Raw genomic sequence first — 17,343 nt, forward strand, 5'->3', positions numbered from 1 at the left:
GCCTCTGACACCTACAGGAGACATTAAAACACAGCCTAGCTGCTAGCCAGATAAACATAAAACCTCACATTAATGGCCTATTTATCTCAGTTCCTATTACCCAGTACCTCGTGTCCAACTTTCAATAAAAAATTACAAGGATGCTAAGAGGCGGAAAAAAATAATCTGAGGAGATAAAGCAAGCATCAGAACCGAACTCAGACATGGCAGAGATTTTCGAGTTATCAGAATGGGAATTTAAAATAACCCAGATTAATATGCTAAGGTCTCAGAAAAAGTGGACAACATGCAAGAACAGATGAGTAAGCAAAAGAAACTCTAAGAATGGAAAGAAATGCTAGAAATAAAAACATTGTAACAGAAATGAATGCTTTTGATGGGCTCATCAGTAGACTGAACACAGCTGAGAAAAGAATCTTGCACTTGAAGATATGTCAATATCTTGAAATGTCCCAAACTGAAATTTAAAGAGAAAAAGGAATGAAAGAAAAATAGGTACAGAATATCTAAGAACTGTGAGACTTGCAAAAGGTGTGTAACGTGCATAATGGGAATACCAGAATAAAGAGAGAGAACTGGGGGAGAGAGATTGGAGCCGGAGTATAGGTAATTCCAGAAATTTTGCTTATTGAAAAGGGTATCAGAGAATGAAGCTATGATAGGAGGGGACAAACAGGGTAAAGAGTTTTGTTTTTAAAGCTTGTTTTGTATTCTGTTAGGGGTGATCCAGGAAAGAAGGAGTTTGATGCTGTAGGTGCGAGAGGAGAGTCTTGCTGGAGCAATGCCCTCAAGAAGGGAAGAGAAGATGGGATCTAGTGCACAGAGGGACTGGCCAAGGAACAAGTGACAGGAAGAGGGCAAACAGTGAGGGCAGGGCTGGCAGGCGGGTGTGTGTGATGGTGGGAACTTGTGGAAGTTCTTTCCTGATTGCTTCTATTTTCAAGGTCATCAGCTCAGAGAAGAACTGGAGGAAAAGGGATTAGAGTCTTGAGACATTATGAATTAGGGCTCTCTAAGTAGACCGAATGGACTAGGGGAAAATAGTTTGTGTTAAGGGCACCCTTGAGATCCAAATTACTATGTTGTTTTATTTACCCATTATTTCATAACCCAGGATTCTATCACAATATGTCTTACTGGAAACTTATGCATGCTTCACTAGCATCTCATCACAGTAAGGATTTTAGTTCCCAGGAAGGAGGCATCAGAAACTATCCCAGAGAGGGATAGAGAATCAGGATTGCTATTTTATATCGGAGGGTCAGGGAAGATCTCTCTGATAGATGACATTTGAGCAAAGACCTGAGGAAGTAAGGGAGTAAGCCATAGATAGGGGCGGGTAGATAGTGGGCTAGACTCTTGTATCCGTCTGTTCTTTATAAACAGACGTATTTAATAGGAGAGGTGACACCCACTTATGTCAACATGCTGCTTGTTTTTACTAAATGTAATGAAAATTTAAGCACATTCCATCCACCCTTCCTGAAATACAACTCCATGTATACTTAATATTACCATTTCCTTTTTGAGTGTCACACTTGGGGTTTTACGGATAGATTCAACTTGTTCCACTTAGCTGTATTTATTTATTTTTAAAAAATTTTGTTGGAGTATAGTTGATTTATTTACAATGTTGTGTTAGTTTCAGGTGTGTAGCGAAGTGACTCAGTTATATCAATACATATACATATATTCGTTGTTCTTCAGATTCTTTTCCCATATAGGTTATTATAGAATATTGAGTAGAGTTCCCTGTGCTATATAGTAGGTCCTTGTTAGTTATCTATTTTATATATAGTAGTGTGCGTATGTTAATCCCAAGCTCCTAATTTATCCCTCCCCCCAACATTTCTCCTTTGATAATCATGTTTGGTTTTGAAATCTGTGAGTCTGTTTCTGTTTTGTAAATAAGTTCATTTATATCATTTTTTAAAATTAGATTCCACATATGAGTGATATCCTGATATTTGTCTTTCTCTATCTGACTTACTTCACTTAGTATGATAATCTCTAGGTCCATCCATGTTGCTGCAAAATGGCATTATTTTGTTCTTTTTTATGGCTGAGTAATATTCCATTGTATATATGTAACACATCTTCTTTATCCATTCCTATCGACGGACATTTAGGTTGCTTCCATGTCTTGGCCATTGTAAACAGTGCCGCAATGAACACTGGGGAGCATGTATCTTTTCAAATTATGGTTTTCTCCAGATATTATGCCCAGGAGTGGGACTGCTGGATCATATGGTAGTTCTATTTTTAGTTTAAGGAACCTCCATACTGTTCTTTATAGTGGTTGTACCAATTGACATTCCCACCAACAGTGTAGGAGGGTTCTCTTTTCTCCACACCATCTCCAGCATTTATTGTTTGTACTTTTTTTTTTTTAAATTAATTTTATTTTTGGCTGCGTTGGGTCTTCGTTGCTGCGCGCGGGCTTTCTCTAGTCGCGGCGAGCGGGGGCTACTCTTCGTGTAGTGCGCGGGCTTCTCATTGCGGTGGCTTCTCTTGTTGCAGAGCACGGGCTCTAGGGGCACGGGCTTCAGTAGTTGTGGCTCGTGGGCTCAGTAGTTGTGGCTCGCAGGCTCTAGAGCTCAGGCTCAGTAGTTGTGGCGCATGGGCTTAGTTGCTCCATGGCATGTGGGATCTTCCCGGACCAGAGCTTGAACCTGTGTCCCCTGCATTGGCAGGCAGATTCTTAACCACTGCGCCACCAGGGAAGTCCTGCTTGTAGACTTTTTGATGATGACCATTCTGACTGGTGTGAGGTGATATTGTAGTTTTGATTTGCATTTCTCTGATAATTAGTGGTGGTGAGCATCTTTACATGTGCTTTTTTGGCCATCTGCATGTCTTCTTCCACTTAGCTGTATTTAATATTTCTTTATTGATCAAACTGTCACAACCTGGCCAATAGGAGTCTCATTAAACGGGCTGCTTTGTCCTCTCAGTACTACCTCGGACATTTTTTAAAGCATCCTTGTTTTCTGGGAACAAGATATTCCAGGCCCACTGTGATCCCTGCCCCAAAACATATAATTTCTCCTCTCCAAGACCTGAGTGGTATCAGAGGCCCAGTCTGGCCCAGGAGTATACATCCCACTTGATCTGCATAAGAGCTGGTTGTAGCAGGACGACACGGCTGTTGGGCCACCAGGGAAACTGGCCTGGGAAAGACAGATCTTTTTTTTTTTTTTTTAAATCATTATTATTATTTTAATTTTTATTGGCGTATAGGTGATTTAATGTTGTTACTTTCTGCTGTACAGTGAAGTGAATCAGTTATATACATATAGCCACTCTTTTTAAGATTCTTTTCCCATGACAGATCTTTTTAAGGTCCTGAGTTCATACGACATCTCCAGTTTAGCTGTCATCACTAAATCCTTTCTCATTTCATTCTAATATGATTTTTTTCCTATTAACATATGTACTTAAAATGTAATCCCTTCTTTACTGGATAAACAAAATGTGGTATATCCATACAATGGAATATTCTTCAGCAATAAGACGGAATGGACTGCTTGCTACATGTCATATGGGTAAACCTCAAAAACATTATGCTTAGTGAAAGAAGCCAGATCCAAAAGATGTCTGCTGTATGATTCCATTTATATATGAAATGTCCAGCAAAGGTAAATCTATAGAGACAAAGTAGATGAGTGGTCACCTGGGCTGGGGTAGGAGTAGGGAGCTTTTTGGGGGATGACAGAGAGGGATTGTGGTGAGGAATTGTACAACTCCATAAACTTAATAAAAATCATTGAATTTATATTTAAAACAGGTGAATTCTATGGGAATGTAAATTATCTTAATACAGTTCTTAAAAAAGTAAACCCTTCTTTCAACTTCTATTTGTACCTCAGTTGGTTATGTTGACCCAAGATGTTCCATTATATTGACTTTTTTAACTAAAAAAAAAAACTTAAACCTGTTTTCATACCTTGCAGTTGATATATCCCTCCTGGTCACAAATCTGCCTTATTCTATTTAACAGTCATATCTTCATTTGGATGCCAAGTAGAGACAGAATCGGACAATTTATTGCTCATCTGTTCATTCCTACCATTTTTTCACACAGGCACTTCATTTTTATGAAATATTTTGATTATTTTCCCCTCTGGTGATTGAAGAAGATCAACAGTTGCTATGATTGTGACTTCCTGCCGAGCTGCTGTGAGGAGTGAGTATGAAGCTTTGCTTGCTAGCTATTCTCAAAATATATAAATATCAACCCAAACCAGCTTCTGACCTTTGGGGGTGGAAGTCCACAAACAACACATTTTACTTGAAAATACTGGATTTAATAGAAAATATTGTAAACAAGTCCATTGATCCATTAGCTTAAAACAGAATGACAGCACAATCACGTATAAAAGCTAAAGATGAAATGCTGGTACCAAACACAGCACTTAAAGAGAGGCCTGAGCCAGGCTCTGAAAGATCTTTCCCAGAAATAGAGGCGGCAGCAGCTTCAAATAGGCACAAAAATAGGGAGGAGGAGGCAGCATCCAAACCATCAAGGCATAGGAGTAAAAGGAAGGCAGAGCAGTGGACAGCTTGTGAACAAGGGGTGAAGGATAAAGGAGCAAAAGCATTGTATTTCCTGATGTTCTGGGCACATCAGACCATGCCACACAAACCTGGGAGGGTTAGAAGGGCAGGGTATTTTCAGTGGGGAAAGGACATTAGGCAACTTTAGAAACAGTTGGTATGCTTCTTGGCACTCAGCTCTTAGGGATGTAGAACATGTCACTGGTGTGTTGTTTCTAACTCAGCTAAGCTGCTTGCCCTGGCTCCATCACCTTGACTGAACACAACGCTGAACTTGACAGTATCTGCTGGCCTTGTGGACTTATGAAAGAGCATGTATGAGAGGTGCCACAGTGAGACCTTGGAACAAAACACAGGGCTCTGGTGGGAAAAGGGTTTTTCCGCCTTCCTCCTGGTGCTGGAAGGTCTCTGATGGAGGGGAGTTTAATGTGGCTGGGCCCCTTGAGGCTCTGAGTTTATCAGCAAAAGCCTTCTTCTTAGTCCTACCCACCCAAATCCTCCCTCAAGGAGTCCTCTGAGTTCTCGGAAAGGCCAACTGAAAGAGCAGTAAAAACTGGGGAAAGAAAATAAGGGATAGTTTCCTTCCCATGGCACTTGTTACTGACCAGAGGGACCACTTCCTTATACTGATTTTAGACATTGAGAGTGTTTGTTCCTTAATCTAAAACAGTGATTCCCAAATAAGGGGCAGGCCTGCTCAAGAGGGGCTCTCAGGACTCTCCAAAGAGGTTTTGTCCCATATACATAAGCCCCTAACTCCCTCTCAATTGAGAATCAGTGCACATAATGATAGAACTTACTGGCAGGAGTGTATTGTACATGTGAACAGTGTCAGAGACAGAACAAAAAGCTAAAAACCCCTAGTCGGGCCGACATCAAAATTATGGAGAGATTTTTTTTTTTCTGATTACAGTAAGTTACAAACAAGTAGCTAACTCCATGACTAGGCTCCACACTGCATAGCCAAGAATAGTAAGTTCACCCACTTATCTGGAGTAACCGTACTAGATTAAAGAAATACAATTCTATCTGTCCTCCTAAAGACAGTTTCCAGAAAGACCTGCCTGTCCCCAATGAGGTACTTGACACTAGGATTAGCACAGGCTATCACTGTATGGTTTCTTAGAAGACTGGCTTTTCTCTGTTTCTTTCTCTTTGATACTGTACAAGGGTCCACCAACTTGTTATGAACAAGCATTAAACCTACAAAAAATGAAAAACAAAAGTCATTAATGCAGGTAGAGGCAGAGTTCCATGATTATCAACAGTAACATCCAGGGGCTCTCAAATTTGTCCTAGAAACTGATACTCATCATCTTTTCTCTGTGGACCCAAATGATAAACACCCTAAGAATAGAAAAGAATTTGTTATTCCTAATGAATGCTACAATCCATGGGACTGTTTATAATTCAATCTCTAGGGAGTTGGCCATTAAAAGGTTAATCTTTTCATCAAAGAACAAATTCCTAGGGCTTCCCTGGTGGCACAGTGGTTGAGAATCTGCCTGCTGATGCAGGGCACACGGGTTCAAGCCCTGGTCTGGGAAGATCCCACATGCCATGGAGCAACTAGGCCCGTGAGCCACAACTACTGAGCCTGTGCGTCTTGAGCCTGTGCTCCACAACAAGAGAGGCCGCAATAGTGAGAGGCCCGCGCACCGCAATGAAGAGTGGCCCCCGCTTGCCGCAACTAGAGAAAGCCCTAGCAGAGAAACGAAGACCCAACATAGCAATCAATCAATCAATTAATCAATCAATCAATCAATAAATCTTTAAAAAAAAAAAAACAAATTCCTAATTTGCCTGCTCAGTAAATGAGGATTTTCACATAAGTTTATTTAAAGCAGTGAGTGTCTGCTTTAAGTAGAAGAAAGAAAGATGTGCATGACAGTTCAGTGCCTTGACTAGAAGGAAAAGGCCTGTATAAGATCTGGAAAGATAAAAAACCTGAGGCTCAATATCACTGCAAGGTGATTACCAAACTGCCCTTGAACTACAACTTTCATTTCATTTTCTTTCCTCCTCCTCAGAGCAAACAGGTCTCTAGAAATGGACCCTTAAATAGTCATGGATGGAAGAGAAAACTGTATTCTGAGAGGAGGGTTTGATTTGATTAAAATCATAGTTGTCAAAGTGGCCTGAGCCTGCAAGCTAGATCCATTCCTCACTCCTGGCGCACCTGAACTTGGCCACCTACTCCCTGACCCACCCCACCCTCACCTTTGAAATACTTGACGGTCTTCACTTTCAACTCCAGGGTGGCATCCTCGTCGCACACAAACACCGTGCGGGGATGCTGCTGGAAGGCAGACACGGTCCACATGTGGTTCACTCCCTCCTCGATGGCCTTGTATAGAGCAAACGCCTTGTGAGCACCCGTGATGAGGATCATCACCTGGGGATCAGAAAACAGGCCTGTGATGGAGGAGAAGGAGCAGCGGAGCTGGGAGTCTAGACGCCTGAATTCTAGCGGCCGCCCAAAACGACTGTAAGGACTGTTGTTTTTATGTCATTGTAAGTCGTCAGCGCGTGGCACACTGCTCCACGCTCTGTGTGCTTTATCACACAAGGAGCCTGAGATGGGGAGCATTGTCATCCCTACATGCTCGGATAAGGAAGTGGACTCTGTGATGGGGGTTTAAGTAACTTGCCCCAGGTCATTTCTAACCCAGAGGCCATGCTCTTGACCACCACATGATAGTGCCTCCTGGCGCCTTTGATGATGACCGTGAAAGTGCCCTGTGAACGGATGTGCCATACATACAGAGGCCCACGCCTTATCCCAACAGTTATGACGCTGGGTCCCGGGGCCCCTAGGTTGGGTGAGTTTTCACAGTGACAAACCGGAAAGAGGGGTCCTGATTTGCGCCTCCAGGGAGGCCTTGGAAGCAATGGTGAGAGTTATCTGTGTGGTTGCTAAGGTTGAATCCCAATAAAGCTGCCCCTTAATCTGGTCACTTTCAGTTCAGAGTATTAGACCTGCTCATGTGACTTGGAGTAATGCTTTTTGTTTAAGTAAAACAGGCACAGACTCCCCTCAACACTTAAAATATCGAGAATGTTAAGTGTGGGAATTCCCTGGCAGTCTGGTGGTTAGGACTCCTTGCTTTCACTGCCGAGGGCCTGGGTTCAATCCCTGGTCAGGGTACTAAGATCCTGCAAGCCGTGAGGCACGGCCAAAAAATAAATAAATAAAATAAAATAATTTTTTTAATTAAAAAAAAAAAAAAGAATGTTAAGTGCCAGAAAGTGATTATAAAGAACTCAGCATTCCAGATATCCTTTCATTGTAATTCACTTGTGCCATGGAGTTGTGAGCAGGATTTACTGTTCCTTTCTTGAAATGAGAAGACAGAGGCATAGAGAGAATGTGACTCTTTGTTCAGGACCCCAGAACTCATTTTAAAAAAGAGAATTTCCAGATTTCCAGCCCCAGGTCCTTTCTGCACACCACAGGAAGAGCCCTCAAACTGTAGTCTTTATAAGCTGCAAGGCCAAAAACAGCAGAATGACCTGCCTAGGTACGGATTCAAGGTAACCCAACAGAAATCTGCTGCCATCGCTCATTTCACAAAAATTCACTTTAGACAGGGAAACTTTTTCAATGATTTACATGTTTGTTTACAGACTTGGGCAAAGAAACTTAAAGCTAAAATGTCTGTAGCTGCTTCCCACTGAATATATCAGGAAGAGAAATGCTTCTAATGAAAGTAAGGAAATTGGAACTACAAAAAATTCAAATGATACCCAAATTTCTATAGAAAGACTCAATTCAGTTCAAGACACTATTTCAATCACACTTCTCCACATTTATGAATCCCTGAGCACAGGGCTATAACCACAAGCATCCTGCGGTTGCAGGGGGAGCTCCCTTCAAGCAGTGGCCTCCACCAACTGCAGGGAACCAGAGGGCCCCTCTCAGTACCTGGACAGGTACAAATTCATGTTCTGGTATTAGTGGTGCTGGGTAAGCAGAGACCAGGAGCCTGTGGCCTCCTGGGCAGTCAGTGCTGAAAAGGTTTCACCTCACACTGGGAAGAATGGTTACTTCCAGAGAGGAAGGAGAGCAGTGATAGGGTCAGTTGGGATTTTAGCCTTATTTGCAATGTCTTCATTTTTAATAAAATGGATTCAGGTGGTACCTGTATAGTTGAAATTAACAGCAAAAAGCCAAGTCCAGCCCCCCAGTGAAGGCCTGTGGATCCCTTGCACCCTTACCTCTCTAGCATCCATGACAGTGCCCACACCCACCGTCAGGGCCATGGTGGGCACCTTGGCGAGATCTCCATCGAAGAACCTAGCATTGGCCAGGATGGTGTCCATGGCCAGCGTCTTCACACGGGTCCTGGACACCAGACTGGACCCCGGCTCGTTGAAGGCAATGTGTCCGTCAGGGCCGATGCCTGCCCAGAAGAGACAGGGCAGCCCTGTCAGTCCCAGGGATCCAAGATTTCAAGAATGGACAATCTCTCCTTCCCCACCTGGGGTCTGAAAAAAATCCTTGAAAACCGTGTCTCTCACCTCATTCATTTAAAGGTACACTTTAAGCATATGATCTTCCCCTCCCATTTCTAGCTGAGGCACACACAGACATTGTTAACTTGCTACCACCCTCAGAAAGCTAAGTAGGGAGCAATCCCAAAAGCTTCTGCCCCCCCAGATCATCCAAGTGTAACTTCTCTCTCTCCTGCCACTTCTCTATCCCTGCTGGGCTGGAGTCACACCGAAGAAAACATACACAGGGCCTGGAAAGGGGCTGCCAAGTTTATAAAATCTCAGAACATGAGCACTCCTAGCCATTTCCTCCGCACCTTGAAGTAAAGAAGGGTTAAATCTGGAGCAGTCAAAGACTGTTCAACTTCAGCCTCCCACCCCCACCCCCCATGGGGGACTCCAGAGGCCGTGACAGACGGAAGTGTAAGAGGGCAACTCAGGGCAGGAACACGCATAAGCCTGAGAGCGGGATACCCTAGGTCCCCACCCTCTCTCCACTGCTCTGGCTGGCTGACCCCGGGCAAGTCACAAAACTTCTCTGGGGTTCAATTGCTATTTTTAGCATGCAGGGGCTGATGGTAGAATCTTCTGGAACTACATGAGTCTGTGATTATGTTTAACTAAGTCCCATGACTGATCCATAAAACCTTGTCTAAGGAACAGAGAGAATCTCAGAGTCCAAATCCAAATACCTCAATTTACAGACAAGGCATCGAATTGCAGAAAGAGGAGATGCCCCAGATCACAAAGTTTCTGAGCGGCAGAGGCAGGGCAGGGCACCAGGGCTCCCACTCTGTGCCTTCCCTGCTGCCTCAGGCTAATAAGTGACCCCACTGTCACTGGTGCAGAGAGAGGGAGCTGTTTGCAGACAAGCATGGGTCTTGTCCTCCTTCTCATATGTTCCAGCCACCCTGGGTTTGCCCTGAACACCTGCTGCGGTGTCGCGCTCACCTCCGACAAACAGCTCAATCCCACCCGCAGCCTTGATCTTCTCTTCAAAGGCATCACACTCAGCCTGCAGGTCAGCTGCATTCCCATCCAGGATGTGGGTGTTTTCTGGGTGGATGTCAATGTGCTTGAAGAAGTTGTTCCACATGAAGGAGTGGTAGCTCTCCGGGTGGTCTCGAGGAAGGCCTGTGGGGCCATGGCTGCACTCAGTCATGCCAGGCTGAGCAAGAGCGCCCTCCCAAGGATGCCAGGATACCCCCAGACCCCCAGAGACACTTTCAGGGAAGAGCCCATCAGGGAGCCTTGGGCACTAGCCCTCTCACCCCCAGCCACTCGGAGTAAGCTGAGCTGGTGTCCTTGTGCCCATGACCGTGGGCCTGGGCCCTCATTCTGATCTTTTCACAAGAGAATGGCTGGAGGCGAGGATCAGTCTGGACCTCTGGAGGTGGGCTAGCCTCTGGGGGGTAGGGCTGGGCCCATCAGGAAAGGAAGCAAGAACACCCCTTACCCTGTGCCTCCCACCTCACCGTTCATCCCCCCGTTACACCCTGCTCAGCCTGAACCCCAACTGGAACACCAAGTGGTTGGAGAATTATCTCAGAGCTTCCCAAAAAAGATTTTTTTCAGTCAAGAAGAAAAACAATGTTTAAAGTGCATGTTTCAGGGGGCTGAGGAGTGGGGAAATGGGCAGTTGATTTTTAATGGATAGTTTCAGTTTTGCAAGATGAAAAGAGTTCTGGAGATTGGTTGCACAACAGTGTGAATGTACATAACACTGAACTGTACACATAAAAATGGTTAAAATGGTAAATTTTATGTTACGTGTAGTTTACCACAATTAAAAAAAAAAAGAATCTTTAAGGTGAAACCAATACAAAATGATGGTGGGGGTAGAGAGGGTGACAGAAGCCCAAGGTGCCACTTTTCATCAGTGGAAAGGACACCAGTCTCAGCTCCCTTCCCAGTATACTTGGCAGGAAGGGGACGGGAAGATGAACAGTAGAGAGAAAGTCCAGACACAGACACTGGTGTAGGGGGGGGTCACACACCCCAGCCATGGGACCCCAGATCCCATTTGCAGCCATTTGTTCCAGAAAGAAATGGCATGGAGTTGGGGAGGAGGCAGAGGAGGCGATATGCTGGAATTCATTAAGTGCTTGCTCTGATCAAGAAGCTTCCACACGTGGTATATCACTTAATGCTTACAGCCCATGAGGTCAGCTTTATTAGCCTCATGCCATAGCTGAGTGAACCAAGGCCTGGAAGATATAGTATCACCAATTGAGCCTGCCCCCAAATGCCACTGGTTCCCTGAGACCTCCCCAGTCCTCTCCTGGGCCGATCCTGTGAGGGGAGGAGTACGATTCTCCCAAGACTCACCCACATACTCGTCCATGTTGAAAGTCTTCACATATTTGAAGGACAGGTCTCCGTTCTTGTAGTATTCAATCAGCTTCTTGTAGCAGCCAAGTGGGGTGCTCCCTGCAAGAGAGGCCACGGCCATGAACCCCCTTCAGCCCCCAGCTCCTGGAAGCCCAGAGGGCGCCCGGGAATGAATCAGGGATGCTCCACCAGGAGAACCTGTCAGAGCTGAAGTCCTACCCAATGCTCAATCCCAACCGCCACCCATTAAGTGCTGGTTTAATGCCTATTTCCCCCCTAGACCGTAAGCTCCAGGAGGGAAGGGCTGTGTCTGTCTTGTTCACGGCTGAATCCCTAGCACTCAGCACACTGATGATTGAAATGACTGTGATTAGCACCTGAGTGAATGTCAGGCTTAATTACTGACATGACATTCCCTGAGCAACCAGTACATGAGAGGTACGTGATGGGGACAGAGAAGTGAGCAGCCACCCTGGAAGAGCTCACTGTCTAGGTGTGGGGACCCGAAGCAGTAATGTCGGCTGTGGTACAGGCTAGCCTGTGGGTTTGGGGAAGACTTCCCCTCGGAGCAGCAAACCCGAGTTGAGTCTCATTAGAAAGTCAGTCATAAAACCCATAAAAAGGCAAGAGGACTGCTGTCGATTAAGAAACTAAATATGCATGAAGCCTGACTGGACACTGGGATTAATTTTTTTTAAAAAACTATAAAAAATAAATGTGGACAATTAGGGGGAAAAATTTAATATAGTCTGTATATTAGATGATATTATGAAATGATTTTTAATTTTCTTAGGTATTGTAATAGTATTGTGGTTATGTAAGAGAATGTCCTTATTCTGAGGAGATATGTACTAAAGGATTTAGAGGTAAAGTGTCAGGATCTCTGGACCTTACTTTCCAGTGGCTCATAAGAAATGTGTGTGTGTATGTGTGTATACAGACAGAACATGAGCCACAAGAGATGAAAGCAATTGTGGCAAAAGGTTAACAGTTGCTGAATCTAAGTAGATGGTACTGTACTATTCTTTCAGCTTTTCTGAATGCATGAAACTTTTAAAAATAAAAAGATGGAAAGAAAAAAGCCCCACCCAAATCAGATCATTCTTTTCATAACCCACTAATGGCTTTTCATTTCACTCTGAGTTATAATCAGTCCTAACAAAGGCTCTATATAATTTGGCCCCTGGCTAACTCTCTCCCCAGCTAGGAATCCTGCTTCAAGCAATTCCACCTCAGGGCCTTTGCACATGGTGTTTGTTCCCTTTGCCAGCAATGCTCTCCTTCAGGTATCTGCACAGCTAACTCACCTCTTTAGGCCTTTACTCAAGTGTCACTTTCTCAGAGACCTTCCCTGCCCCCATATCCAACACTGTAACTCCCACCTCTGCCTAAACACTCTCTAGCCCCTTTCCCTGCTTCATTTTTCTCCTTCCCTCTTATCACCATCTAACATATTCTATATTTTGCTAATTCACTTGTTTATTATCTGTCTCTCCCACCATAATTCAAGCTTTAGGAGGGCAGGAATTTGTGTTCTTTTTATTCACTGCTGTATCCCTGGCACCTAGAACAACTTGGCATACAGCAGGTATTCAATAAATATCTGCTGAATGAATGACAGTGGCAGCCCCATCCACACATAATCATCAGCCTATCCCTGTGACATGGTCTTAGCCATGGCTGAGCCACACAGCTTCCCTGTCCTCCCCCTGAGCTTCATCATGTCCATTTTCCAAACTTCTAGCCTTCCCATCAATTCTGTGAGCTTCCAATATCTAGCCAATAAATTCCTTTTCTGCTTAAGTTAGCCAGAGTCGGTTTCTGTGGCTTCCACCCAGAACCCTGAGGGTGCTTCAACTAACAGTAGGAATGTTCTAAGGAACCCGTATGGAAATGCTGTGCTGGTTCAAGTGTGACAGTCAGGAAGGGGCCAGGTCTTGGAGGGCCCTGAACACCACTCTGAGGGGCTTGGATCTAATTTTGCAGACGATGGGGAAATGGGGAGGGGTTTCAGCAGAAGCCCAGACTCTGACCCAGGGTGGCTCCACAGTTAGAAAACAGGATGTTAGCACAGCCCCGACACAGCCTGAGACGCTGGTGGTTTCACAGATACCTACCGAGTATAGTGTTCTCACAAACCTCTAGAGCAGAGGTCGGAAAACTTCAGCCCACAGGCCAGATCTGGCCTGCTGCCTGTTTTTGTAGAGCTCATAAATTAAGAGTAGTTTTTACATTTTAAAAGTTTTTAAAAACCAAAAGAATATTATGATATATGAAAATTATATAAACTCAAACGTCAGTGCTGGCAGACATCCATGCTCATCTCTGGATTGTCTATGGCTCCTTTTGAGCTACAAGGGCAGAGTTAAGTAGCTGCAACAGAAACTGTATGGCCAGTGAAGTGTAAAATATTTATTATTTGGCCGTATACAGAAAAAGCTTGAAGACTCCTGCAATAGTGGATTGGTCACTGAGGCAAATCCACCCCACTTCTGAAAGAAATAATCAGAACATTTGCCTTGAAAAACTGGGTTCAAGATATCCTCCCATAAAGGCAACATTCTGATTTTTTCCCTAAAGAAACTAGGACTGTTTTTCACTTAGGTCCTGTGTTTAATTAAGCCTTACAGAAAATGCGTTGAGTGACTATCTTCTCAATTCTCCCAAGGATGGCGCTTAGTTAGTAGCACTCTAGATGCAGAGAAGAGAAATTAATTCATTACATAAAACGTATGCCTTAAGGTATTAGGACTTAATTCTGTTAAGGAAACTTGACTGACAGGGCTGGCTTAGGATATAGGCTAAAAATCAAAGTTTTTCCTACCTAACCAAGATCCCTTCTACGCCAGGACTCTTCAGGAGCAGGCAGCAACAAACCAACCCAGAGGAAGCTGGGTCCTCTGTTTCGTATGTCCGGGGGCAGGGGAGTTGTTCACTCATAGGGCCAGTACCTCAGAGCCCTCCTTGCAGTCCCTTGGCTGAATGAGCCTACCTACCTGGCCCCTTAAAAGCCCATAATGCCCTCGCCCACCCTCCCCATCCCACAACGCACCAGTTGGGAGCCCCAGAGTGAAGTACTTGTCTGGCCCTGGGTTAAACTGGATGATGCGGTTCCTGATGTATTTGGCTGCCCACTCACTGGCCTGAGAATAGTGGTCCAGGATGATGAGCTTCATCTTGTCCTGCAGGGGTACGTGACAAAAGGAATCAGTGGTAAGGGGTAAGGAGAAAGGGGTGGAGGGGAGAAGCCCTTCTCTCCATGCTGTCTGAGCCTGGAAGGGGAAGTTCACAAAGCATTGACAAGCTGGGCCAAGTGCCTCCACTACCCACCGGGAGGCGCTGCTGTGGGACAGACCTGGGTTCTAATCTCGGTTCCTCCATTGATCAACTGCAGGACCTTGGTGAAGGACCCAAGTTCTTTGAGCCTGTTTTCTCTTACGGGAAAATGGGGACAACAGCACCTACCTGACAAATTTCATGATGGTGAATATGAAAGAAGATGCATGTAAACCACATAGTATTCAATATAACATGTTGGCTATTATCTTGCAGCTCGACCCAGGCCCCTCTTCGCCACACCTCGACAACCCCCACCTGGCTAGATACTCTACTGTTGAACTCTTCCTCAATAGGAAGAGTCATGGGATCATCTTGGATGGGGGTTGGGAAGGTCGTGGGAAGGTCATGGGATCATCTTGGATCACTAGAGCAGGTGGAGGCCTGGAAAGGTGTGTTCTCTTTCAGTACCAGAGAGGGGCGCTCCCACCGGCCTGCCTTGCTTTGCAGATCCTGTTTCCCCCAAAGAACACGCGGCAAAGGTAATCGCTCTGGAAGGAGGGCGTTTAGTCCTCCCCGCCGCACTGCGGTCAAATCAGAGTGGGAAGGCCAAGGCTGAGGTGGCCGGATCCGCGGTCCGTGGGGTACAGGAGTTTTTCCCCCACCCCAGTGGCGATCCCATCGCCCCTCCCGGGGAGGGGACCCGAGCGGATCGCTGGGAGTCCCGGCCCCAGGTTGCCGGAGGCTGGGCAGCGCCCGGACGCCCGCCCGCGAGGACAGTCCCCGCGGACCCCGCTCCCCACTTACGCGGACGCCTCCCGCGGCTGATGCAGCGACTGCGCTGGCGGCCCCGCCCCGCGTGGGTCATGTGGCTGCAGGTCACGCGGTGCCGCGCTCCGCCCGCGGGGCTGACTTCTGGGGCCGCGGCTCCAAGGAGGACTCTGCCCGGCGGGCCAGAGGCTGTGCAGGCCCCGGAGAAGCCGTGGGGGGCGGGGCTTGGAGACTGGTTTGGTGGAGGAGGGAGACTTGGGGGGGTCCCAGGTCGCTCCCAGGGATGCAGTCCCCAAGGTCGGGGGCTGGGGCAGGGTTTTCAGTGCTAGGGGTGGGGCGCGGGAGGAAGAGCAGAATCGCTTCCTCTAGGGCTGGGCTTGGCTCTGCCTTCAGTTTATTTTTTTAGATATCATTTATTTACCTAGATATTACTGCTTTTTTGTTTTAAATATAATTGGATTTTTCTACCTTAAAAAAAAATCCATCTTTGCAGCACTATGAACTAGAGAAAAATGTAGGTCCCTGGTCTCCTCTACTCCCCACCCTAAGGTAATCATTGCTAACAGGTTAGACTACATCCTCAGTGATTTTTCGTGAATATCCTTACATTGTATCTTACAGAAATGAGAACACACCACACGTGTGGTCCACAGTCAGCTGGGCGACCACATCCTGCAGTTCCCGTGATTCGGCTCGCCTCTTCCTTGGGCCTCGCTGCGGCTGCGGAGCAGCTTGAGAGAGTGGGCTTCTAATGGTGAGGCCCTGATGAGCCCGGGCGGTGGAGCTAACACAGTTTGAGGGACTTGTTCTTTGGCCTCAGTGTTGGTGTGGGTGTCTTTCGTTTTTTTGTTTTTTTTAATTCAGTTAGAAATCTCATCTCAGCCTGAGGATTGCAGATGTTTCACAGTGAGGTTCCCACCCCAGTCTCCAAACACTTCAGATGATACCTCCAGGTCTGCAGCAGTTGCCCTCAGATGGTACAGGAAGTGACTTCATGTGACTTTAACTGGGCCTGTTTCTCCAGAGTTACCCTTTCTGTAGGGAACCAGTGCAGGTGTCTGTTAAGTCTGGAGGCTCTTGATTGTGCATACGGACTAATCAGGAAGGCCTGGGTTTAAATTCTGGTCTTACCAATATCCGCTTCTTGAGTGAGTGACTCAAGCCAGTGACTCAGCTTCTCCAACTCTTCATTTTCTTATCTGGAACTTGGGAATTGAGTGGAAATTATGCAGTAGTGACCTCATGTAGCTGTTGTAAGCATTAAATGAAAACCAGTGGGCCCTGCATATCTGTGGTTCCAAATGCACAGATTCAACCAACCTCAGATGGAAAATATTCAAAAAATAATTCCTGAAAGTTCTCAAAAAGCAAAACTTGAATTTGCTCTGTGCCTGGCAACTGTTTACATAGCATTTACGTTATATTAGGTGTTATAAGTAGTCTAGAGGTGATTTAAAGTGTATGGGAAGATGTATGTAGGTTATATGCAAATACTGTGTCATTTTATGTAAGAGATTTGAGCATGCATGGATTTTGGTATTTGTGGGGGTCCTGGAACCAATTTCCTGGGGAAACTGATGGCTGACTGTGTTAGCATAGCATAGCATGGCTAGCCATGTTACCGATACCCCTTATTTCCTCCTACCCTCCTTACAGCTCTCTCTCTCTAACCCTGAAATACTCTCTACCCTAACCTTCTGCCCTCCTCAGGCTCCTCCCACTCCATGCCTGGGTTTAAACTGTTACCCATACCCATCCTTCCATCCTCTTGTTTTGGAACTAAAGTTGGCTAACTAAAAGAATTGTGAGTCCCTTCCCACCCCAGATTTTTTGCTTGTGAGTTCGTCTATGCAGTCTCTGTTCCTTTTCCTTCCTTCCTGTGGTGAAGGCAGATGTGATGCCTGGAGCTGGGGA

General features: G+C 45.6%; 1 protein-coding gene across 1 annotated transcript; it reads right to left on the reverse strand.

Annotated features, from left to right (window-relative positions):
- Positions 1-5,388: 5,388 nt before the first annotated feature.
- Positions 5,389-15,640, reverse strand: GNPDA1 (glucosamine-6-phosphate deaminase 1). Its single transcript, XM_036847914.1, is given in 8 exon segments — positions 5,389-5,725; positions 5,728-5,760; positions 6,778-6,952; positions 8,776-8,960; positions 10,003-10,185; positions 11,380-11,481; positions 14,435-14,564; positions 15,466-15,640. Coding segments are annotated over 7 exon segments (876 nt in total). The 5' UTR covers positions 14,559-14,564; positions 15,466-15,640; the 3' UTR covers positions 5,389-5,651.
- Positions 15,641-17,343: the final 1,703 nt, after the last annotated feature.

This window comes from Balaenoptera musculus, chromosome 3 (genome assembly GCF_009873245.2).
Source record: "Balaenoptera musculus isolate JJ_BM4_2016_0621 chromosome 3, mBalMus1.pri.v3, whole genome shotgun sequence".
Lineage (NCBI taxonomy): Eukaryota > Metazoa > Chordata > Mammalia > Artiodactyla > Balaenopteridae > Balaenoptera > Balaenoptera musculus.